Below are 26,097 nucleotides of genomic sequence, written 5' to 3'. Positions count from 1 at the left end.
TTTACCAGCTCTGAAGTCTTAAAATTACAAATGGTCTACAGTTTTTAAGAACTAACCGAAAGTATCAGTAATTAACTTGCACTTCACACCCCTATTCAGGTATGAAACTTTTTGATATGAATTATCCATTTGGTTAGCACTGATTTTCTCATTTAAAATTGAATAATAGTATCTTTGTTTCATCTAACCTTCAAGGTATGGAGTCTAATTACTATCTATAGGTTTGTAAGACCACAACTACTCCAATGAATTACTCTAGTTTACTGTCATCTCTGTACTTAAGTCAATGTTCGAATTAATTATTTTTTATTTACAAATTTTTGACAGAACTTTTAGTCAGTTTATAGGGTATATCTATAACACGCATATAAGTAGATCTTATAACAAGTTTTGTATTATAGGCTTCAACACACTCTTGCCCTGATAAGTTCTTTCTAAATTAGAGTTTTATAGACAATTTTTGACAGAACTTTTAGTCAGTTTGTAGGGTATATCTATAACACGCATATAAGTAGATCTTATAACAAGTTTTGTATTATAGGCTTCAACACACTCTTGCCCTGATAAGTTCTTTCTAAATTAGAGTTTTATAGACAATTTTTGACAGAACTTTTAGTCAGTTTGTAGGGTATATCTATAACACGCATATAAGTAGATCTTATAACAAGTTTTGTATTATAGGCTTCAACACACTCTTGCCCTGATAAGTTCTTTCTAAATTAGAGTTTTATAGACAATTTTTGACAGAACTTTTAGTCAGTTTATAGGGTATATCTATAACACGCATACAAGTAGATCTTATAACAAGTTTTGTATTATAGGCTTCAACACACTCTTGCCCTGATAAATTCTTTCTAAATTAGAGTTTTATAGACGATTTTTTTCACTAAAACAAGAAGCTGAGGACCTCTCATGTCTCTATTGGATTCTCGTCTGACATTTAATTTGAATGTTGACTAAATCCGTTTTCATCTGCTCAGTTGAAATTGTACATCCGTAATAGATAGCAATAATTACCTGATCTGCCAGCCATGAGTTCAGCGAGCTTGGCGGAGGCAGTGGTGTTGTTATTGTTGTTGTTGTGCAACAACAGTGAGGATGCACCAGCCTCAGAGCCGGCACTGGACAACCTGCCCTCTCCCCCGCCGTTGCTGGAACTGTCGGAGTTGGCGGATGGACTGGCACACATCGAGCTCTGACCGCCTCCGACGTTCAGGTTGAGGCCCATGCCGCCGCCTGCAGCCGCCGCTGCCGCCAGCAGACTCTCGCGCTCGCGCCTCTCTGCTGCTGCTCGACTCAGCACGTACTGGGCCGCGAACTGGTGCTTGGGGTCCATCCTCATGTGCTCCATGTGGGACAGCAGTCCTATCGAAGTGACATCGTCGTTAGTTTTATTGCTAAACTGTTCGAATTGGATATTGACAATATTGAGATTTAGTGAAAGGTCAACAATTACAAATTACGACAAGTTCCAACGGTTTTTCTACCATTTTAGTCTCTGAGTATCTTTAGAAAAACTACTCTTACAATAACTGCGGTAGTTTAGGAGCCCAAAGCCAATTGAATTTTGTAAACACACAACCTAGTTTTTATAGTAATTGTTTGAAGTAATACCCTTAAGAAAGATATCGATCTACTCTAGTTAATTTAGGCGGGGTTCGAAATGGGAGGGTATCAAAAGTGTTAAGAATTAAAAAAAGAACATTTTCGCAGATTATTTTTTTATCTAGACACGCTTAAAATCATAAAATAATGGTTAAATCATCGTTGAACTGCGACATAAAGAGACGACCCTTAACAAACAAATCATGTTTTATTAGTTTGGCTGAGACTGTTTTATTAGTTTGGGTGAGACTGTTTTATTAGTTTGGCTGAGACTGTTTTATTAGTTTGGCTGAGACTGTTTTAATAGTTTGGGTGAGACTGTTTTATTTGTTTGGCTGAGACTGTTTTATTAGTTTGGCTGGGACTGTTTTACTTTCTTTTGAGGATCTGACGGTTGGTTTTTAAGAGTATCAAGCTGAAAAATTGTGATCTGAGAAAAAAATCATTGCTCGATATTTTTAAACCCTTTTGACATTCACCAAAACTATTGTAGTTGAGGATTTCTTTCTTGGGGAAAATTAGACGATAAACTATGTTGTGTGCTTTTACATTGCCAATTGGCTCTTGGATTACAGCTTACTTTATATATTCGTTTATATACAAGACTTATGGGAACATTTTCAATCCCTATCACTTCAGTAAAACTTGATATTAATTTCATTTTATGTTCATAGACTTTTGAACAATTGCTCTGATTACGAGATAATACATACACATCGTCTTACGACACCAAAGCTGTATAAACGGTGCACTCACCAGCCTCGTGTGTGAACACCGCCTGGCAGACAGAGCAAGGCCACATGCGCAGAGAGGTGGCGTACTGAGCGGTCTCGGGGTGGCAGGCCAGATGCTTGCGCAGGCTGCCCTCGTTGACGTAGTGCTTGCCGCAGACCGGACAGGGATGGTTGGCCGTCCGCCTCTTCGCTATGTACGGCACGGGCACGTCAGCAAGAACAAACACGAGGTCAGGCAAGCATTCCACCAAGCACCCACCCACTCCCAGCCCAGCACAAGCACTAAGTTACGTCTAACGTGCAGCAAGTATAGAATCCTTTGGTAACGACTTACACTCCTGGGCTTACTACAACCCCAATAATGCTGTTACGTCAACTGAACTACAAAAGTGTTTATATTACATCTCCACCTTTCAATCAATTTGAGAACCGTTTAATAAATATACCTCTTTTACAGAACATAGGGCTAACGGTAAAACAAGAAGTAACTCAGAGAATTAGTCCTCTGGTGAATTTATTTAGTCACGAAGGAAAGCTGGAGAATGTTCTTAATAGTCCAATGCAAAGCCAAATAAATTATTTTTATTTTTTTTGCATTCGGCAATAAAATATATATAATATATCCTAAAAATTGAAATCATTCTATGCAGATTTCCTTCAAGTTTGAATTCACACTGATGTCATTGGTAAGAAAATTACAATCTGTGAATACATAATTGTATTGCTTCCGTAATTCTATTATTAATCTTAAGTTTCACTGCAAATGAGTTGGCACAAAGCAATCGACAATTTTGTAAAAGAAAGCGCGAGTCAGGCCCAAGAATGTCTTAATAACAAAGAAACATCCGGCTCGGAAGCGTCCGTATTCGGCATTTCGAGAAATTAAGGCCCTCGGAATGACCCGTGATGAAGGAGCATTCTGGAAATGAAAACTAAAGTGAATGAGCTGGCGCAAGGTTTTGTAATATTTGAATTCCTCGAGTAAGCGCTTCAAAAGAAGTAACAAGAAACAATAAGTGGTATTGTTTGTCTGTGAGACGCATCCCTCCAACAATCGCGCTCTTCCTACGATTAAAAACTGGCCCTAAATCATTCTCCTTTGTGGATCTGAGTGGCCACACTCTACTCCCGCCCTCCCCGCCCTTCCCTCACCACTCCACAACCTCAAGCTTAGCGAGTCTGGGAGCAACTCAATCTAACCGGTAGTCATTAAACATTCATTACACAATAAATTAATTTTCATTGTACGATAACTCTTAATTTTTAACGACGCGGCTCCGAGATTTTTACGTCATGAACGATTCGATAGTAAATTAATATGAGGTCACCGATCAGGATGCTGTGTCTCTTATCGCAACTGATAAGCAACTCATCTTTCTTTGACCGTGTTCATAAGTTATTTGTACACCGCGACACTAAAATATATATGTCGTCTAATAAAACTCAGTCGTAATATTTTTATTATAAAAGTCTGGCTTCCCAACTGAGTTTGCCGATTTAATCTTATTAGTGCCCAAAAGCTAATTTCTTGAGCAGATTTCAAATGGTATGGAATTTAAAAAACCAGATTTTATTTATTTATTTTATTACAAAGGTGCCCAAATAATTAATGCACTGAGCCTGTCAACGCTCACCATTTATTTCACAACTATAGTAGTTCGTGTTGAATTTTGAATGATTCATTTCCCGTAACAGGAAACAATAACCCACTAGCTTTATTTATAGTGGGGCATGGTGCATAATAGAGCGAGATTTTAAAAGCGGGTCTAGAGCCGCCGTGTGGGGAATATAGGAAGCTCTGAGCGTAGTTCCAATAATTAATGAGCTGACAACCATAGCGCGACCATTGTTAGTTCACTATACCCACACATTTTAATGGATTAGCACTATTTTATCGGGCGCGAGCGGCAGTCGAGAGCTACCGCAGCAGTATCTGCGGCCGCGACCGCGCCGTACCGCATCCACTGCTGCGGTCTGCTCAGATATTGTTAGTGGGCTGGCAGGGAACAGTTCTTTTATTCGATCGCTGGTTGTGTCATGCATTATTGATTTCCGCTCTGTTTCGGACAGTTTGTGCCATTATACTGTACAAAGACATTTTTTTACTTGATAATGGATGAGAAACCCTTAGTCTAATAGTGTTAAACACACGTGAGAAGACCGTTTATATGTTGTTAATATGTATTACTGTACTAATAACACTTTCCAGGCGTTTTCTACGTGTTCGGTTTTAGGGAAGAACATTTCTTTACAGTTTTATCGATACAGGTGATTAGTTTTCCAAACTCAATACTTGCTCTTCCGATGTTCTGCGTACATACGTACAGCTTATCAACGGAACTAGGGAACAGAAACTAACCCTGAGGGAAGGTTAACCACGAGGTTTAGCCGAGGGGATAATTATGTCGATTGTAACTAAGAACATTCCTCCCGTGAAAAAAATTCTCCCTACTTCCAATTTCAACAAATAAATTGTAAATTAAGTCTATAATCTGAATTAATTTATATTGTAAATAACACAGTTGACATAAACCTGAATAACTCAATAGTGTTGTTAAAGTGCATTTGGGTCTCTTATGTTAACCCACACCAAACATTGCAAAGTCTTGCACACTAAACTACTACACTATAGAAATACAATTTACCTAGTTTTACAAAAAGGGGGGTCGGGTGACGTTGCTACCTTATCTTATCCACTAATGCCCGAAGTTACTGCCTACCACTGATGGCGACGAAAGAAAACCCATTTCTCAAGATAGTGGCTACAGAACATAAGTCAGAGGGAGACCAATAAAATATTAAAATATAAAGGTTTGAGTGTTTTGGTGTGGGCCAACGAAATAGATCCTTACTTGGTATCCCTCGACAGTAAAGTAAACTCTACTACCTTACTTGAGAGGGTAAATATCTACTTTAAATAGCACGCGAGGAAAATGTGTCAATATGCAAAGAGCTGATGGCTGATACTTCATTATACAAATACGATTCGAACATTTAAAAACAATCTAGAGCTTAAAAGTTACATATTTTGAGTCTTCTAAAAGGTGAGGTTTCAACGACGATGATAACGAAGAGTTGATACTTACTGGCAACCCCAGAAGCGTTGGGGTCCTTGTGGGTGTGTTTCATGTGCTCCATGAGAGCCTCGCCGCCCAGGAACAGCTTGTGGCAGATGGGGCACGAGGTCGCGTTGGGTCCGCCTATGAGCGCCGCATGCTGCTGTAGCACGTCCACTCGCAGCTCTGCCTCCTGTAACACGACATCAGGTTGTACAATACAATACCACTCGGAGTCTTACTTGCTGCTCACAAAACACTAGAAAGGGTTTGAAAACTTCTAAAGATTGAATTTGTCTAAATGTTACATTCGTTTGCTACTGTACTTGTGTGCCTAAGTAGACATAGACATAGACATAGATATTTATTTGTACAAAACGTTCTTTACATGTTTTTTTTACAATAGTGAACTGGTACATTGTCATAATATACAATACATACTAAAGCCTTATAGTAATTTTATTATGTTACAATAAAATTTAGTCAGAAAAATAACAAACACTTGATTTTTATTTAGAATTAACTAAGGAGGTTTAGCTGTAGTTCATCTATTTCATATATAGCTTTGTCAATAAGAACAGTCTTTAATTCATTTTTAAATTTTCCTATGGTCATTGACTTAAATGTTAAGGGTAGGTTATTGTACAATATCAACCCCGAATACAAAGGGCTTTTTTCATAGAATGTTGAGCGATGGAGGGGTATTCTAAAATTAGCGTTATTTCGAGTGTTATAATTATGTTGAAATCTTAGATCTTCTATTAGTTGGTCTTTGCTTAAATGGATATAAACCAACAACTCATATATGTACAAACTGGTTAAAGTTAATATTTTTTTATTTCTAAACAATGATTTGCAAGGTGCTCGAAAATGAGAATTTGTCATTATTCGGATAATTCTTTTTTGTAATCTGAAAACTGCTTTAATGCCAGGAGCTAGACCCCATAACACAATCCCATAACTAAGAATTGATTCCACATAACCATGGTAAACAGATTTTAGAACGTCAAATGTAACATTTTCTCTTAAGTGCAAAAATATATAAGAAATGGATCTTAGTTTTGACAAAAGGTAGGACTGTTATAACAACTTGTATAGATCATCTTAGAATTTGTCCATCACTACAATGTTACCACACCAAGTATTGATATGGGTCTAGTGTTTCCCATCACTAGTGTTACCACATCAAGTATTGGCATGGGTCTAGTGTTTCCCATCACTAGTGTTACCACATCAAGTATTGGTATGGATCTAGTGTTGCTCATCACTACAGTGTTACCACAACAAGTATTGGCATGGGTCTAGTGTTGACCATCACTACAGTGTTGCCACATCAAGTATTGGCATGGGTCTAGTGTTTCCCATCACTAGTGTTACCACATCAAGTATTGGTATGGGTCTAGTGTTGCTCATCACTACAGTGTTACCACAACAAATATTGGCATGGGTCTAGTGTTGCTCATCACTACAGTGTTGCCACATCAAGTATTGGTATGGGTCTAGTGTTTCCCATCATTACAGTGTTGCCACACCAAGTATTGGTATGGATCTAGTGTTGCCCATCACTACAGTGTTACCACACCAAGTATTGACATGGGTCTAGTGTTGCCCATCACTACAGTGTTACCACACAAAGTATTGATATGGGTCTAGTGTTGCCCATCACTACAGTGTTACCACACCAAGTATTGATATGGGTCTAGTGTTGCCCATCACTACAGTGTTACCACACCAAGTATTGATATGGGTCTAGTGTTGCCCATCACTACAGTGTTATCACATCAAGTATTGATATGGGTCTAGTGTTGCCCATCACTACAGTGTTACCACACCAAGTATTGATATGGGTCTAGTGTTGCCCATCACTACAGTGTTACCACACCAAGTATTGATATGGGTCTAGTGTTGCCCATCACTACAGTGTTACCACACCAAGTATTGATATGGGTCTAGTGTTGCCCATCACTACAGTGTTATCACATCAAGTATTGATATGGGTCTAGTTTTGTTGGAATAGTTGCAGTTCTACACAATCATCAAGACAAAGTAATAAGGGCTGCCATATACTTCTGACGAACTGAGGATTTTAAAATTTTATATAAAGAGACAAAACTATCAACTATCCATTTAAAATGTTTAGTAATTATAGTTTAACTTTTTGGTATAAAATATATTTCCCAAGGGTTCCCTTTCTATAACGATAGAAGTGACAAGATTCTTGTCGTATAGGGCCTAGAACGTTATGATGTGGCAATCAATATCCTGCACTTCGGAATAATTATAGTTAGGTTACACTAAAAAGTACAAAATAATAAAGATGTAAAAATCATTACTCTAAGTAATTACACGGGTTAGAATGGGATGGTGTGGAGTGGTTAATACTTTTTCAGCCGTTACAACTTGTAGTGCAGGTGTTAATTTCTTCTTTTTCATAAGACACGACAGGTAAAGTTGTGGGGATGGCTTTCGTTACGCTGTGTTAAATCGTATTTATGTTTTACAGAAAGTGCTATTTTGTTGTGTGCAATATTCAATAGCAGTAAAGTACGGGGCCGTGTGTGAATCTGTGGGGGAGACGTGTTGGGATGATAACCTAAGGTCGAAGTTTGGTCCCAGTCGCTCGGCATTACTCATGTACTTTACCAACGTCACAAGTCCGTTATATACTATATAACTGTGTTGGGACGGCAAGAAAGTAAAAAATATCAAATAAGATGTTTCCCATCCCTAGTTTTACTTCGCGGTTGGATGCTTGCAATGGAAATATTAAGTCACCTTATTGTTGTTTCGAGATTAAAAACTAAATCTCATTGGGAATATATCTCAAAATGGCACTTTAAAGGCGTAATAACATTAGAAATTAACCTATAAAACAAAAGTTTGTAAAGAACACTCTCAAGTCATGCTGAAGAAGTACTAAGGAATTATAACTACTTCTAATTAAAACTTTACAGTAAGAGCACACAGAAAACAAAACCCATTGTACTGTTGTGTAGTATAACACGTATTTGTAAGATGTTTGTATCACAAGACAGTTAGTTATCTGACACGTAAGGCTCTATTAAAGAAAAACTAAATGAACCCCCAAGTTTAAAGGTCTTCAATACTAAGTAACTGTAATCAACTTTTGTCACTCACGGCTGATACCGACAAGAGAGCGATTGTTATCTTTATTGACGGATCTGAACGCCAGTCCAAGACCATGCTGATAATGTTAAACAACAATAGGATGCACTTGCACTACGCACGCTCCAACACTACAGAGAGAACAATAGAGAAAGAGAGATTATAGTGTTAGTCATAAAAGATGAGCCCTAACCTCCTTCTTAGAGTCCGAAGCAGCGTTACTGGCGGCGGTGTCAGGCTTACTGGACTGCGGGGGCGAGGGGAGTCGCATCGGTAAGAAGTATGGCAGGTAGTAGGGCTCAACTTTTAGGACCGGACACTACAGAAGACAAAGGGTTAGTGTGAGTGTGCCTCCAATCTTTTACCGATCCTAAGAGCCCCCTCCTGAGTTGAAACATGTTATTAAATATTCAAACAAATATTAATTATTAACTAATTTTTTCACATCATTTGAACAACCCAGCAAATAAGGGAGTTTGAAATATTATATTATATTACTTTTAAAGTTTTGAGCAAATACAGAACATTGATAAACTGTAGCAAAGCTTTATTATTTGTATATTAAAAATTTATACCGAATTCACAAATAAAATTAATAAATATTAAATTGGTTAAATTAATAAAGAAATTAAAACATTAGTTAAATTAAATGAAAAATAATTCAATTATATTAATTGTTTGAATTTATTTACGACTAAGTTTAGTACCAACTTAAAACTTAAATAAAACTATTATATATAAATAATACTAATTTTAAAATACATATTTTTTCATACTTTCCATGAAAATGTGCAATGGAAATCATAAAGAAATACATTTGCAATTAGTTACAATTGTTTTACAATAGTTCTGAGGTCCACATGTTGTAAGCTTTATACCATCTGAAATGTACATAAAAACAGCGAAATGTAGCTATATTTTCATCTAATGGACGACTAATCCCCGACGACTAAATGTTCAGGTGTACAGTACAAATTGTCATTTTCTGTAAGTGACACGAAATTATTAAAGGTTGCTAGAATATAGTGAAATTCTGAGGAGTCTCCGTGACTTGGAAACTATAATTTATTTACACCACTAAACTCAAAAAGATTACAAAAATTGTGTTTGATGTAATTACCGAACATGGTTGTGATTTTTTGTTAATAATGAAACTGCCGGAAGTATGTATCACTTATTTTTGTTAATGATGAAACTGCCGGAAGTATGTATCACTTATTTTTGTTAATGATTGCCGGAAGTATGTAATGATGAAACTGCCGGAAGTATGTATCACTTATTTTTGTTAATGATGAAACTGCCGGAAGTATGTATCACTTATTTTTGTTAATGATGAAACTGCCGGAAGTATGTATCACTTATTTTTGTTAATGATGAAACTGCCGGAAGTATGTATCACTTATTTTTGTTAATGATGAAACTGCCGGAAGTATGTATCACTTATTTTTGTTAATGATGAAACTGCCGGAAGTATGTATCACTTATTTTTGTTAATGATGAAACTGCCGGAAGTATGTATCACTTATTTTTGTTAATGATGAAACTGCCGGAAGTATGTATCACTTATTTTTGTTAATGATGAAACTGCCGGAAGTATGTATCACTTATTTTTGTTAATGATGAAACTGCCGGAAGTATGTATCACTTATTTTTGTTAATGATGAAACTGCCGGAAGTATGTATCACTTATTTTTGTTAATGATGAAACTGCCGGAAGTATGTATCACTTATTTTTGTTAATGATGAAACTGCCGGAAGTATGTATCACTTATTTTTGTTAATAATGAAACTGCCGGAAGTATGTATCACTTATTTAGCGTACAACGTAGCAGAGTGGGGCGATGTCGGGTGTACATCAAAAGCGAGGTCTACGTCGTAGTCTCGATCAAAAGGCTTTGGGGAGGTTCTACTGACGGGTGGCACATAGGCAAGCCCTCTCACACACAAGCTCGGTACACAGCGCGCACAAGTCTACCACCTAAAATATCAACTGGTTTTGATTAAATACTACATAGATATCTAGTAACGTCTCCTGTGAGTGCGTATTGTAAAGATTAGTTGATGAACGCATACACACACATCTGAATGAGATTATCACAAATGCGAAAGACTACCAGTTTAGATTGTTTTGATGTTCAAATATGTGAAACTATCAGTTAACCGTTTCTAAGAATGTAAGGGCTTATTTTAAAATTCCTAATCGTATAATGATTATGGTTTTGTGTTACTATTTTTCTTGTATACAACGTACATTAAGAATGGTGGTGATAGCACGAAACTTTCACACATAAAGCAATCCTCTGCAATAATGCAATTTAAAAAAGTAATTTTGACATTTGACACATACAGAATAGTAAACTAAAGGTACCTTACGAGAATTGTAAAATCAAAGAACACGTATAATATTATTTTTACCCAAAAGACACGTACACCCTAACCAATATTATAATATACACAAAATACGACTACCAGTAGGGCCTCCACTCATAGACATATTTAGGGTAAAAACCCCTCCGGCTAACCTCTTTGGATGTATAACTCATACTAAAATTGGATAATTTTTGTTCAAAACGTTAGTTTTATTTTTGTTTATTTTTCTGGTTTAGTCAAAAATCTAGTATAGAAATGACAACCTAAAAATTTTACCTTCTATCGATGTTTGTGTTTGTGTGTAGCCTACTTTACAATTCCAAAAGTGGGATAAGTAAGCGAGCACAACAAGTCTGGTGCTGGCGAACTGAGCAGGAGTCTCCCCTGAACTTTGTCATCATCTCACAGTCAAACAATGACTTTATTTACAGGTAAAACAACTTATTTTCTACTCTAACCGTAAAATATTTAATATAGCCGCGGTGATAAGCAAATTACGATCGCGGGTATTGACAGGTCGGCGGTCTAATTACAAACCTAAGTCAATATTATTATAACACAATTAATATTAATCTCTTAGTCGCAAACTACGCAATAATGTTCATCGTATGACTTAATTAAATTTTACATACATCCCGATACGGTAATGAATACGATTATATGCCGACGTTGAAATAGAAACCGGGTTTTGCAATTACGTCCCGGCGCGAGCTTAATGTTGTGAATTACAGATTAGTAAATATGGGAAATTAAATTAGATTTAGAATCGATAGAGTAGTGCGGAATCGGACACATCGGAATGTGGTGGCGCTGCTTGTCACATGGTGTTGAGTTTTACATCACCTTACAACATCGCACATCATTCATGATTATTAACTTCATATTTGGTGAAAATTCGACTGTTTGGTTAAAAAATATACATGGTAAGATTTGTTATATGGTGCTTTGCCGATAAATACTGTATTTAGGCAATGGATTTAATATAGCGCAATAGGTATTTTAAGTCTTAGAGCCTAAAGATAATTCTCAAAAGGTACAAAAAGGTGAACTGTAACCTTCGTGAGGATTTAAAGGCGTTTACAGTAGGAAAGTAGGCAGTTATGTAATCATGCCAGAGTAAAAACTACTGGAAATGAAAATGTATTTCTTTAGGTACAGTATGTACATGAGGAATCACATTTTGTTAATAGCTTGTGACTTAAAAACATTATTATGCTAACAAAACATAATTCAAGAAAATTATATGTTTTTTTATATAATAATTTATGCAAGTAATTATTTTAGAAAATAGTTTTATATAAATTAAGCAAAGTATTCTGTACAGCCATATTTTATACAAAATATACATCCTTATCTTAAGTTGTGAGATACGGAACAATCTCCACGGCGTGAGCTACGGAACAATCTCCACAGCGTGAGCTACGGAACAAGCTCCACGCCGTGAGCTACGGAACAAGCTCCACGGAGTGAGCTACGGAACAAGCTCTACGGCGTGAGCTACGGAACAAGCTCCACGGAGTGAGCTACGGAACAATCTCCACGGAGTGAGCTACGGAACAATCTCCACGGCGTGAGCTACGGAACAATCTCCACAGCGTGAGCTACGGAACAAGCTCCACGGCGTGAGCTACGGAACAAGCTCCACGGCGTGAGCTACGGAACAAGCTCCACGGAGTGAGCTACGGAACAAGCTCCACGGAGTGAGCTACGGAACAATCTCCACGGCGTGAGCTACGGAACAATCTCCACGGCGTGAGCTACGGAACAAGCTCCACAGCGTGAGCTACGGAACAAGCTCCACGGTGTGAGCTGTAAATAGAGGCGAACGTCGAGTCGACACTCGGACGCCCCTCGCCCCGGATAATTATCACCCTCTCATAAAACTAAGCATAAAAATAAGACGTAAAATAAGAAGAAAGAATACAGAATGAGCGGAACACAATTTATTACTTAGGCGGGAAACATTCCTCGGCGGTTATTACACCAAAACAAGTCGACGACTTAATGTATAACTCTGTCATTAAAACAATATAATGCGGTTAATGTTTTATTTTATGTCATTATTTTCAAAAGAATTCTCAAATCAAATGACACACTTGGTTTATTATCGTATAACCCAAACAGGGGAGTATCCTGACTTGTGAAGGAGGAAGTGATGTAATCTACACTTATATTGTAAGTTGTTATTATTGGCTAAGACAACTATGAGCTCGTAGCTGTTATAAATAAAATACTCATACATCCCACAGCTTATATTCTTTACTATTCGATATAGTTAAATTTCAGAATGAAGATTCATTACTTGTCTCTCCCTATGTGCGCCCCGTCACTAACTTATAAATTCAAGAGTTTTTGGTTTAATGTGTCTCAAACATCGCTGTAGAGATTGAGCTGAGTATTTGAGACAATTATAGCAAGAACTGCTGTAGGAATAGCTTATTTATTCCCGCTACACTATAAATGTTTTCTTTTGTTGTCTTACATTTCTTAGATTTCATAATGTCGCTTTTTAAGTACTGCAATGGCAACTCTAAATCTGTCCACAAAGGCATTATGGCGATTCAAACATATAAATCCAAACTCGGAAATAAATTGTTTTTAACATTACGAAGTTTATTTATTAGCCGTACTAGAATTACACTTCGTACTTCCCTACGAAACTGTCACTTGTTTGGTGTTAAAATTGCATAATGATTACTTAAATAAGTAAAAGGTTAACGAAGCTGCGCTTTATTCTAAATTGACAGATTCCTCTCCAACAGTTTTTAATATTTTAATGAATCTCAACATTTAGTTCAGTTTTTTATTCTTGAAGAAGGCCTAGTAATAAAATATACAAAAATTAAGAACAGCTGTGGACACTGTCAAACATTTGCCCTAGGCTATATTGCCTAGGCTGACACTACTCATATTTATAATATAATCCCATATTTGAAGGAACAAGGCCTTATAAACTACAAGTAATGAATAAGTTCACGCATAGTAAGTTTCAAATTATGTAATGATTTCTAGAACAAGATCAGTGCTTACAGGTTGTATTAAAACGATCAGTGTACAACATATTAATTACCTAAGTATAATATGATCCGATTAAAGGGGGGTAAATATTATAAATAGTTTGAGAATATAACGAGTAATTGCGTATCGAATTAGTAGGGTTCGATAATTAATTATTTTGATAGTAGAGTCCCTCCCCTTTATTAATTTACGTAGCGAAACTACGATAGTATAAATTTTTCCCTGTTTAAATTGAAATAATTATGAATTGAAATTAGAATAGAATAGGGTAATAACTTGGAGTGTAAACAGGCTACAATAAATAGAGAGAGGGTAGGTAAACAAATGCTATAACCGCGTTGGACTATTTGCGGACAAAAACACCGCTTTTGGCAACCGCGGTATTTTCCATTTGAATTAACGTCATTTGAATAGTAATGGAAAATAAACAGATCGTATAAACAATAGTTGTAGCGAGTCGCAGTGAAAACTAGCAGTGTGGCCTGTTATTGTGATTGTATCGTGCACTGCGTAAATATTGAGGTGGAGAGTACGTGAAAACACAGAGAGCCGAGCGAGCATGTGTGGCTCTCAGTGAGAGCCGGTGCTGCTCAGGGCAGGAGAGTCGACCGTCGCGGGATTAATACAAGAATCCTTGCGGTAGGACAAGGTTGAACAAGAAAGCGATCGAAAAAAGAGGCAAACGACCCCAGGCAGCGGAGGAATGAAAAAATGAACAAGATGAAAACAATGCAAAAAGAATCCGGTTTGTTGGAGTGGGAGGCAGCGAGTTAGCATACGGTTACAGCCCAGCGCCACGTGGCGGCGGACTGAGGAACTACTCTCGCATCCACCATCCACTACTGTCAGAGAAGCAAATCTGTGCTGCCTTACTGAATCTTACAGTTATTTAAGAATGATAAGTGATGAATCATGTTTTCTCGTATATGTTTTATGTAGAAATGAGCATTCATTCCCACTACATTTTTCTCCCCTACTAAGCTGACCGTACTGTACTAAAGACCATCTAAAATGCTCTGCAAATGATTCTGCTATTTTGGGCTCATACATAGATATTCATACCTTCGATAATTTCTTGATAAATGTTAAGCCAACATCACAAAATTCTGCAAGACTCGACTCATGAACACCTTGAATTGTTCAATAAGCCCACGTCGCGTCGACAGACTGCATGTAACGAAAGTTCAAACCTTTTGTGTACAGTTCAATAGATTCAGTATAACACTATTAAACACTATAAAAGTGCGCGTACATGAAAGGAACGATTCAGTGAAGTGTGAATGGTTACGTTATTATTTGAAAGCCCACCATTTTGGGCCCGACTGCCAATCGACGAGAGGCCGACTCACCCCTCACGGGTTTTTCAGCGTTCGCAATATCAGTGCATAAAAAGTGGCCGTGGGTAGGGAAGATTTTTCAGCCCCTCCCAGTGCGGTGGTGGCACGCTAGGGGGGAGGGGGGAGGAACTATGCACTGTTAGTCTATGCTGTTGTCGACACATATAATCAATAATAGGAGCATAGCTAGCCAATACGGTGTCGGCTCTGCTCGGCGCGTTACTCTAGCCCTCGCTATCCGGCCGGTTTAATCTATTTTCAAAAAGCCGCTCCGTGTCGGCTTTGTAGTCACGGTTGTAATTATTGCCGGCTAATGGTTCAAATACCGAAATATCGACGGCGAGATTCCGCCCGGTCGATCAGCACTCCGGTAAAACACGTTAACCGTCGATATGTGCCGAGTCGGGCAGACTGTGACAGCGTCTCATGCCCATAAATAACAGAATGCGTCTGGAGATGACGTCCTGGGAGTCGTGGTGCACGAGGGTCGCACCGAGCGGTCGACCGGGAAACCGACAAGAGTCTTCTTCTGGGACACGATATCGTTAGCGATACGAGGGACAATCGGATAAGTGAAACTAACGAGGACGATATGATTAACCGATACTGTACCAACCAACAATCGAATCGCATAACAAGTCGTATTACTTGAATGCAAGTGTAAAAAATATTCGTTGAATTATCACACTTATAGATAGAAGAGACATTGATAAACATCGTACTGGAATGAGAAGGTTGATTAGAACAAGCCAGTCAAGCTGTCGCGCCCTGGTGAAAGATGCTGCTGTGATGTAGTTAGATATAAGCGGTACCGAAACATTTAAGATAGGAAATCTAAAACATTGGTGTTTGTATTCGTTATGGTGTTTTAAAACGCCTCGGAAGTAATTAAGGGCGAGACACCATCAAAGGCGGAGTGGACGGGCGCGGGATAATAACAGTGCGCGAAATTATGAATTAAAAAGGTGTTACGTTTCCATTAAGTGCGAGTTTTTATCGCAAGTAGATATTACACCTCTCCCCCCTCCCCTCGCCCTCCGCGCGATTCATCTTGTCCCTCTCAAGAGAAAATATAATAAAGAAATGCAAAATTTTCCATTTCACAGGTGTATCTAGAGTTTTATTTCATTAGCAAGAGCGCCGGCTCGCCTTCGGATTACGGCTCCAAGACTTTCTCGACAGAGTTTTTGTAAATCCGGCAAAGCTCGACAAAATAAATGGAAAATTAAACAGTTTAAGCGTACAAAAGTAACGAGTTCTCTTGTTACACTGGACCACATGCAGCAGCGAGTGTAATTAAACCGATTGAAATTATTTATTGTGACAACAACGCATACTTTATGAAGATAAATTAATTATTCGTATTTTTATCATATGATTGTAATTAGTTTTAATGTAGCCAACGACCGTTATATTGTTCTATGGTGAAAACGCAGTTATAATACATTCCTATTCAACGTGATGATTAACTTCCGAATAAAATACAATTGCAAAAAAGGTCATAGGGAACAGGTGCTCAGTTTGGTATATTTATAGTAAAGGTAAAATTGTCATAGGTTGTTATTTGTAAAGCGCGTTACCTGAGTTTAATGTAAGGTTCCTTAAAATAAAATGAGATAAAATCAGTACATACACTGCAAATACACTACGGCAGACACATAAATAATAGTTATCTAAATAAACAGTCTTAAAGTTGTCTATTTTCTGAGAATAAAATGATCATTTCATATTTTTAATCATTTTGACACATTTCGACCTCCACCTAAACTAGTGTGGCTGACTCTCCATTTCTTTCTTAGGGGAAATTTCTCTGCTGATTTCAAGAAAACCCAGATTGTGTGTATAAGCACAATGGAAATTGGCTCTAGGTTCCGAGATTTATGGTACACGAAAGGATCAAAGCCAAAGTATTGGATTGATAAGTTTAGTTGAAAGTGACGCAGACACTACTAGAATATTTTCTGTAAAGTTTTCACTGCAGGTCTGAACGGTGCTACGGGACGGGTGTATCGAGGGTACAAACGCAGATCAGGAGGGGAAGAGGCATGATTGTTGATGGAACTGTACTTATGATGCTCTATATTCATTTCGATTTTTCATCCCCAACCCTTTCCTCCCCTCAGTGAGTCACACGGGCCAAGTCACAAGACGGCTCGGACATCGAGGGGTCCAGCCTGATCACCCACTTTCCATCCCCGGCCGCACGGTATCCTACCCCGCATGTCTTTGGGAATACACTAGTTCCAGTTTACCGGATTAAAAATAAATGTCAAGCAATATCTGAAACATTTTATTTACGAAATAAATTAAATAAAAAAGTTTGCTGTGCCTTAAAGATATCACCACGGTAAAAATATAAAGTTTTATATCAATTAAATTCTGTAACAATTTCTTGACGCAATATTACATACATTGAAATTGTATGAATTTAATATAATAATACTGTTATTTCAAACAATTTTTACAATGAAAATTACACACTTCTATTTAACGTAATGATTAAAAAAGTTAATTTAATGTTTGTATCATTAATTTTAGAAGAATTTAGTTTAAGCATACGTAAATCAGCCTGTTTTTTTACTCATACATCACATAAGGAAATTATAGATTTTTAATTAAATATAATTTAAGGAAAGGGAATGTTTTTAATAATTTATTGTAGGAAATTAATCTTTTACTACTAAAAACATGTTACCCCCTCCAGTCATCTGTCTGGTACGTACTAAAATAGTTCATATCCTTATCTTCAACAATCTCTCTTTGGGGCTGATAATATGATGCTACTAAATATGTTACAAATGCCTACCATTCCTCAAAGATTGATAATTTGATAAATGAACTATTTTTCGGTGTTTCCTGTTGTCAGAAGAAATATCTAGGGCTGTGACCAAAATTTTATAAAAAAAAATAAAAAAAGCCTTTTGAAAAACGGAAAATTCAGGTTGCTGCTTTTGTAGCAAGACGCTGAAGCAAGATACGAGTATATGAGCAAGACGAAGGAGTAACGGTGTGTTGTGGGGAGTACGTAGTTGCTGTATGCTGCCCGAGAAGGTATTGCATGCCGGTGATCGGCAGATCGTGCGTGATCGTGGCCCAGGAGACAGACGGTCTCATGATCACAGGCTGTTCGTCATACATCCCAACCTCATTTACTTTTATTAATTTAGAACCATATTAATCCAATATAAGACAAACCCATTAAACTCTGAACACTTTTTGTTCTGAACATTAGAAAATTAGGGATTTGACTGTTTTTGTCCTTTTACCCAGTATGAGAACACGTAGTTCCCACGCCATCAGCGTAAGTGTATTGTGCAGCAGTATTACCCAAGCAGGGCCCTTCTCATAACCTATAGCCTTTCACGTTCTTAAATGATCCTTATCTGACGGATTGCATAGCCTACACCTAGGGTCTTCAGTGGAGAGTCCCAAAGTGTGGCTAAAATCTTTCCCGAAATGCTAAAACAAATTTTCAGTAAGTTATACACCATAAATATTAGTATCAATATTCATATAGGAAGATGGCTCAAATGATCGTTTGTGTTTTGTGCTGGTGAGTCCCAACAGGCTAAACGTAGAGTTAAAATAAAAATACTTATTATACAAGGAAAAGTAATAGATGAAAAATCTTGTTTAATACAGTAGGCTTTACAATATAGAACGTAAGGTAAGTTTTAAACACTCTCGACATTAACGAAAGCAAATATAATTTGCACAAATGTACCACCCATCAATATGACGTGTATACCTAATGTACTTTTGTAAAATTTGTTTTCGTGAATTGAAATTAGAAGAGCCAATTAAGGAGGGCGGAGCTCTAATTCTAGGCGCACGAAATTGGAGGTGTGAAATTGAATTGTTAGAGACGAGAAACAGGCCGGCCAGTCGACAAGCAGTCGGGGATAAAAAAGTGGCCGGAGACTGGTGGTGGGCGGACAACTCGAGATTAGGGCAGATTAGTGGAGCCCTTTCATTAGCGCCCTCTTTCGCGACAATTTAAAAATTAGCCGCGGAAACCTTAGTTAAAAACTTGCTTTAAGTGGGGAAACTCGTGTTAACACATTTTTAAATTACCGCGGCAATTTGTAGCTCGCTCGTCCCGAAAGTGCTGTTACGGTCTGTCCCCGAGATTCAATTACTAAACAAAGTTTTACTTTTAATTATCCGGAGTGAAGTAAAAGTGCCAATCGCCGGATTGGATTTGGATTAGAATAAAACTAAATTAGACTGTTGTCTCATATTTGTGGATTTTCAGTTTCTGCATAGTAACCACATAAATAAAAAAGAATATTTTTATATTATATTAATACTGAAAATTGAGTTACCAAATTATAAAGTTAATTATTTAATAAAAAAGAATCGTTTCTATAGAAACCCTTGAAGAATACTTATCACCACGATTAATTTATTACGCTACCCAAAATATACGGATGGAGGTTATTATAAAATACTACGCATTATGCAGTCATTGCTTACAGCAGTAATAGATCCATGAGGTCCTAAATAATAGAAGATTATGATCTAACAACATTGAACTTTTATACTAATATAATAAAAAGTGAAATTTGAAAGATAGTTTGGTGTTCAGATACAGACGGGTTCGGTTGCCTGGTTTCCTGTAGTCGTACTCGTCCCATAGTGTCGGTAAGAAGAATTACTCCTGAGGCAGGAGAGAGTTGTGGTGTACCGACCTGAGCGAGCGAACGGGTTAGAGTTAGACAGTAACGATGTCCAGCAGGTGAACAACCAAGAGGTGGCGAACATAAACAAAGGCTCAGGTGCACGGGTCAGGATTTGACCGGCCCGGGGCGCCGGAAACCCAGGTATCGAGGGATGTCAACGGCCGTTATCGGAGATCTGAGTAATGAATCGTCTACCAGGTGCCACTTCGGAAAGAAAGGGTTTGTTCTGTAATTACGATCGGAGGCGATGTAATTTATGCGTCCCTCGCCGCGACCGTCGAGCATATGCTGCTTGCTGATCTGGCGGTCCCGGCACGTACTCGCGCCAGCAGCAGACGCAGCGGTGTGGGTGTGGCTGACTGCTGCTGCTGCTGAGCGGGCACTTATGGCCAGCAGATGGGCTGGAATATCAATTACTAGTCTGGTATGTGTAGCAGGCACCAAAGTTTCTTAAGAAAATCTCATGTAATTTTGTCTCCTGTCTATGAATGTCCGGATCGTGAGGTCACAGGTTCAAACCTCTAGGAAGTGATCAGCAAACTTTGAGATTACTTTCATGTCTCGACTGAAGTATCGTATATAAACAATAACAGTATATATAAGTTATGGTTCAGTAAGTTTCTATACTTAGAAGGTAATGTTCGATAATAGAAATAAGTTGATGTTTGAAGTGATCACTTACTATCCATGCAACTGATTTATAAATGAGAATACTGCATTTTTATGGAAACGTTTTATGGAAACGCGACTTCACCAAGTTTATATATTTTTTTTAACTATTGCAGGTTTTTTTATCAAACAACTTCCATAAAATGATGACAAGATAGATCGTGTGAAAGAACAATTGTACGGTGTAGCGATTTGTCGTGAAGGTTCTCAAAGAAAGATAGATGCGAATGGAACTCCGATAAAAAGCCGTTTCGTTCCAGTGGTTACATAAGTTGGCCAACCAATCAGCTTTAAAGTTGTGAAAGTCGGATAGTCAACAAATGTTGTACCATCAAACTTTCCCAATTATTCGGCCGGCGACGACTCTAAAAATACAATTTAACGTCGGGGGAGCGAGGCGGGCGACCGATAATGTGTTTAACGTTGACGGCGGACACAGCCGCGGCGGGGAACGCGAACATGCACTCGGCCGCAGAAAGGGGATGAAAAATGATGTCGAGACGTCGCATGAAACGTTCATGTTATTGACTTATTTTTGTTTCCATCGGAGTTGTAAAGAATAAATAAATGGGAGAAGGATGGGCCGCGGACACGCAGCATTGTGAACGTTGCACGGGGTCTACGGTACTCGTTAATCCTCGAGCGGTCAATTACATTTCAAAAATATGGCCAGGCGTAGTTCTCTCCCGATCTATCCGATTGCTTCCTACGCCCTCACCGCACACCGCGCCAACTCGTCTGCTTGTCCTGCAGGCTTTGTTCCTTCGTACTCGACTCTTCACGGTGCAGATGGTACAACGGTTCCTTCATTTCATCGAAACCGGCTCCACTTCAGGCCACTGACAACCGGGTTCAAGCGAGCAGCTAGAAACGGATTGAGGCCCGCTTTGTACGACGTGTCGTAGGGATCGCTGAATTAGGGATTTCCATTAACGGGAATTTTCATTGATATTAACGCTTCAAGATATTAACAGTTATAACGAATCAAATTTTTATTTTAGTCAAACCTTATCAACATTCATCTTGTTTGGACTAACGTTCGAGGTTATGTTTGACTTCCTACACAGGGATTCGTCTACCTCAATCACGGCTACATATTACTAATTTAGTAAACGGACAAAAATGCTCTGTTAGGGCAATATCTATACAATATTCTACTTCAACAGTCTTACATATTCTCAATTTGATTGTGGAATATTAATTCAACTGGTTTATTTTATTATTGGAAGTAAAATAATGTAATTATACTAATGGTCTAAGAATATTCAATGTAACGTTCTTTTGGTGCACAGTTTTAGATGATGTTATAATAAGTATAACATAGGTTAAGAAAAATAAAGATTACAGCAATATAATCTACGAGTTCAGTTCGGTTATAAGTTAAAATAATATTAGACTAGAAACAAAAACGGCGAGTGCGGAAAGTGAAGGCGAAAGTCATATGGTAAAGTCGGGAGTATCAAGTAAGATTTTGAGCGAGGTGTTGAATAATGGAGGGCGATGGTGGGCCTGAAGATAAGGTACATAAATAAATAGCCAAGGCACGCAATTGGCCACCATTTGTAAAACCCGTGCGCACTTAGGCGCGACCGCCACCACGCCATTCCTTCCCCCGGAATAATGGAACAGTTTATTTAAGCGGACAGCTTTTTTCTTCCGGAGCGGAGGAAACGTTAATGCGGACCATTAGAGTGTATCGGCCATTTATTATCTGCTGCTGTAGGAGTAATGCGAGTTCGGATGTTTTGCATCGAGACCTAGAAATTTGTCCTCATAGAAAAGTCATGTCTCAATACATATAAACTAAGTAGATATATTTTCCCTCTCCAAAAAGGAAAAGTAGTCAAAAAAAATAGTATAGAAGAATATAAATGTCAATAGTTCATAGAATGTCAAAGTACAAGGTTTGTTAATCCTTTGTGTACAGCTTTTACACATTTATTGTAACTAAGGAGATTTAAAAATTGCAATACTGAGTTATACAATAACTGATATTTTAAATAATGACTGCTGTTTGGAAACATTAACAAATAAGTTCACATTGGACATAACGTTCTTTTATTTAATATTTTAGTGATTGAGTATGCATAAATCACAGCGAATAAACATGAAATATTCTATTTTATGTCATGGTTCGGTGATACGTTACTCGCTATTACACTTTACATTGATTGGTCAGTGTCTTTTCTTTCCGTTAGTACCATTTACTTACTTTTCAATACGACTTATTAATGTCTCTCCCATTGCAATAATTGGAACATTTTATGACGACGAATGGTTTCTTGGAAGTGGGAAATGTTAAGTTCAACGGTTAATTTATTCTTGAATGGACGTAAGTTCTGCATTGAAAATGTATTTTTTTCTTAGAGGTTATGTTATAAGAGTGAGTTTGTCTCTGAACTCTGAAACTACAAAGACAGCCTCTTGTAGGAAGATCTACTAGCGCGTTGGCCGTGACACGCGGTCCGTTCGAGTCCTGTAATTATTTAGCGGTTTATCCGGGCGGTAATTTGACAGCACCAGAAGGGAAAACAAGCCGCACATAAAAAAATGAAAGAAGGGTTGAGGAAATATATGGGCCTGACAGGATCAGAGGGGGAGACGTCCCGCAAATGCATCTTTCCGAGGGATTGCACTGGCCGTGAAGGGCTGTTGCGAACTTCTCACTCTAGCGTGGAACTGCACTAACGCCACTAACTTGTTAATGGGGCCAGATAGCGTTTATATGTGGATAGGTGGCTCAATAGGCTTGGGTTACACAGAAGTCATTCAGTAAAGTGAATTTACAGAAGTTCAGTTAGAAGAATAACGTCTTAGCAGGGTCTCAATCTAGTGTTTTATATTTTATGAAATAATTTAGTATAAATGTTCCGTTGCCAGAAATAATCAAAAGAATTTTAATTCAATATACGTTTACCTGAACTTTCTCTACTTTACTTGAACTAAATCATATGTCTCACCGAGTTAATTAAATGAATATTAATAATACAAGTAAGCAATTAAATAAAAACGAATTTTAAGGCAATATTAAAGAGTTGAGTGTAATAAAATCACTACAACGCAAAACTTTAAGTCAATTAGAAACACTATTCAAATTCAAATGTTGTCTACTTATTATGTTCATTAATAGAATATATTTAATAATTTGTAGAAAAAAGGAGTAACAAAAGTAACAAGTGCTACACGAATTATGTTACTACATAAATGTAATGTAGTTTAAAAGCTTTATCTTGACACTAATTAAATTCTGGTTTATCATTAAAATTATATATTATGCCTGAACAACTATGCGCATTAACAACAAATTATTTAGTTGTTTTGTGATTATTTCCCGTGAAATTAAAGTTTGTACATTAAATTAACATATCTTGAATTATTTAAGAGGTATATATTAATTCCTTTCTTGTATGTTTTGGGTTGAAATCATCTACTACTTAGTGTAGTAGTAGTACAAACCCGTGCAAAATTTAATCGATAGGACGTTAATTATAGGGCGAGCAATTTACTCAAGTGTTCAATATTGAAGGTATAACTTTCTCGATGTATAATAAAATGATGAGGAAATATAAAATTACTTAAAAACTTATTTTTAAACATGACCAATTAAGAAAAAATAACACAAATGAAGGGACGCTTATTTAGCGTGACTTTTCCCTTTACGTTAACATCTCGGTTAGCCTTGATTAAATGATAATGAAACATAATTATAGACTAATAGTTCAGTAGCCGCGAGCTAACTTGCGTTGTTCAAACACATCACCCGTTTTTCCAAAATATGGATAGGAAAATTTCCTCTAGGAAAAAAATTAATCGCCAGCGTTATTTTTGGTGTAGTTCGAAATATAAGAGTATCATAAGGGTTAAAAATATGGGATGATAATTTTTTCTTAGATAAAATATACACTTAAAACTGTATAAGTGTATATACAGTTTAACACTGTATAAACACAATACAGTGGCTTGTGTTTATACAGTGTTAAACTATACTAGTTGATCTGATGTTAGGATCACATCAGACAAATCAGTGATACTCGTAGTTTTAACAGTCATCAGACAACTAGATAAGTGTACTGCAAGTCATCATTTTCAACACTGATTTTACATTTATTAACGTGTTTGACATTTAATGTTTAGTCGTTTATGTCGTTTTGTATTATTAACCCTTTTAATAACCTCCCACACGAAGTTCAAACTGGTAGCGCAGCAGACGAAAGACTTCTTTCACAGGAAAAACTCCTCCATCGATTTCAAGAAAATACAAGGATGTGTGTGTGAACAACGCATCGTTGGCCTGCGGTCCTGTGCTATAAGGAACTTACCTTGGTGGTGTGAGTGCGCAAGCTGGACTCGGTAGCGAACCCCTTGCCGCAGATGGTGCAGTGGAAAGGGCGGTTCTTGGCCCGCTCGACCTGGGCGTCGTGGTTCCTCAGATGCTGCTGAAGGTTGGACAACTGGATGAAGGCGCGCCCGCACTCGGCCAGGTGACAGCGGTACGGCCTCTCTCCTGGAACATGGCAATTGCGGCCACCGTTAGTTCGATCTGCCGAGAGATAGGTATTTGAAGAATAACTATGGAATGGAAATGCTGAACTAACAAAAAATAGGATGCAGTACATGTGAGAGGTAATTGCCGAAGAATTCTATCACCAGTTTTTTTTTTTTTTTTTTTTTTTTTTTTGTAATTTATATGGTAGTGGAAACCGTACGTTGAAAGACCTGCACTAAACTACAGGCAGTCTGACGTCACCACTGCAGATCACATGGTTGAATAGATCTCACTCGGATCGCACTCTTTCACCCCCAAATTATTTGTATATGTTCTTCATACTTTGGGAAATCTTGGGTGCACCACGACTTTTGCGAAATCGCTATTGCCTTCCAACCATGCAGGTCCAAAATGGTAAAGTTGAAAAGCTTTCACTTTTTCATAACAAAAAGAAAATGTAAAACACGTTTTACGTGAAAAAGACTTGTTTGAAAATTATGAGCATTCTAGATCTCCCGATCATTTAATAACTAATTGAAAAAGTTTGTTTTGGAAACAGAAGAGAACCTTAATTTTAATTATCTTGACCAACAAAATGACAATATGGAAGTGCTGATACTTCTGTATCGCATTATAACAGCAACTGTACACGTTTCTCAAGGTTTGCGATGTTTAATGAAAGACTCACATAGTTCGGGATAAAATATAACGTCGTATTATTAATAAATAATTGAATTAATCAGATGTATAATTCAGGAACTGGTCGAAATTGTCTGAAGCAGTTTGTTATAGAATAACATTAAATTAAATTACAGACTTTATACTAAAAGTTGTTCTTAAATATTTTAAATTACACGTAAAGTAATCGGTTTATTTTAATGGATTCTATTTTCAATAATGTTTTGGGTTATCTAATATACGTTTGGAACACAAATATGAGAAAAGATCAGAAAGCTATTCCGTATATAACATTTTACTTTCAGATACAGTTACCTATGCAAATATTTTTGAACG

The 26,097-nt window shown here is 37.4% G+C and overlaps 1 protein-coding gene across 7 annotated transcripts in view; it reads right to left on the bottom strand.

Annotated features, from left to right (window-relative positions):
* LOC124361729 (zinc finger protein 37-like) overlaps positions 1-26,097 on the bottom strand; it is a 246,677-nt gene that overhangs the window by 8,866 nt on the left and 211,714 nt on the right. For 5 of the 7 annotated variants that reach the window (XM_046815676.1, XM_046815677.1, XM_046815675.1 and 2 more), the window contains 5 exons: positions 24,917-25,101; positions 8,715-8,840; positions 5,426-5,588; positions 2,362-2,550; positions 1,018-1,365 (listed from right to left, as the gene is read on the bottom strand). In XM_046815676.1, coding sequence (XP_046671632.1) covers positions 1,018-1,365; positions 2,362-2,550; positions 5,426-5,588; positions 8,715-8,840; positions 24,917-25,101 — 1,011 coding nt within the window. The remainder of the gene's footprint in view (positions 1-1,017; positions 1,366-2,361; positions 2,551-5,425; positions 5,589-8,714; positions 8,841-24,916; positions 25,102-26,097) is intronic. The other 2 variants (XM_046815679.1, XM_046815682.1) reach the window with 2 other exon arrangements.

The sequence above is a fragment of the Homalodisca vitripennis genome, chromosome 5 (assembly GCF_021130785.1).
Source record: "Homalodisca vitripennis isolate AUS2020 chromosome 5, UT_GWSS_2.1, whole genome shotgun sequence".
Taxonomy (NCBI): domain Eukaryota; kingdom Metazoa; phylum Arthropoda; class Insecta; order Hemiptera; family Cicadellidae; genus Homalodisca; species Homalodisca vitripennis.
Note: the sequence above shows the minus strand (reverse complement) of the source record. Positions and strands in the feature narration are given on the sequence as shown.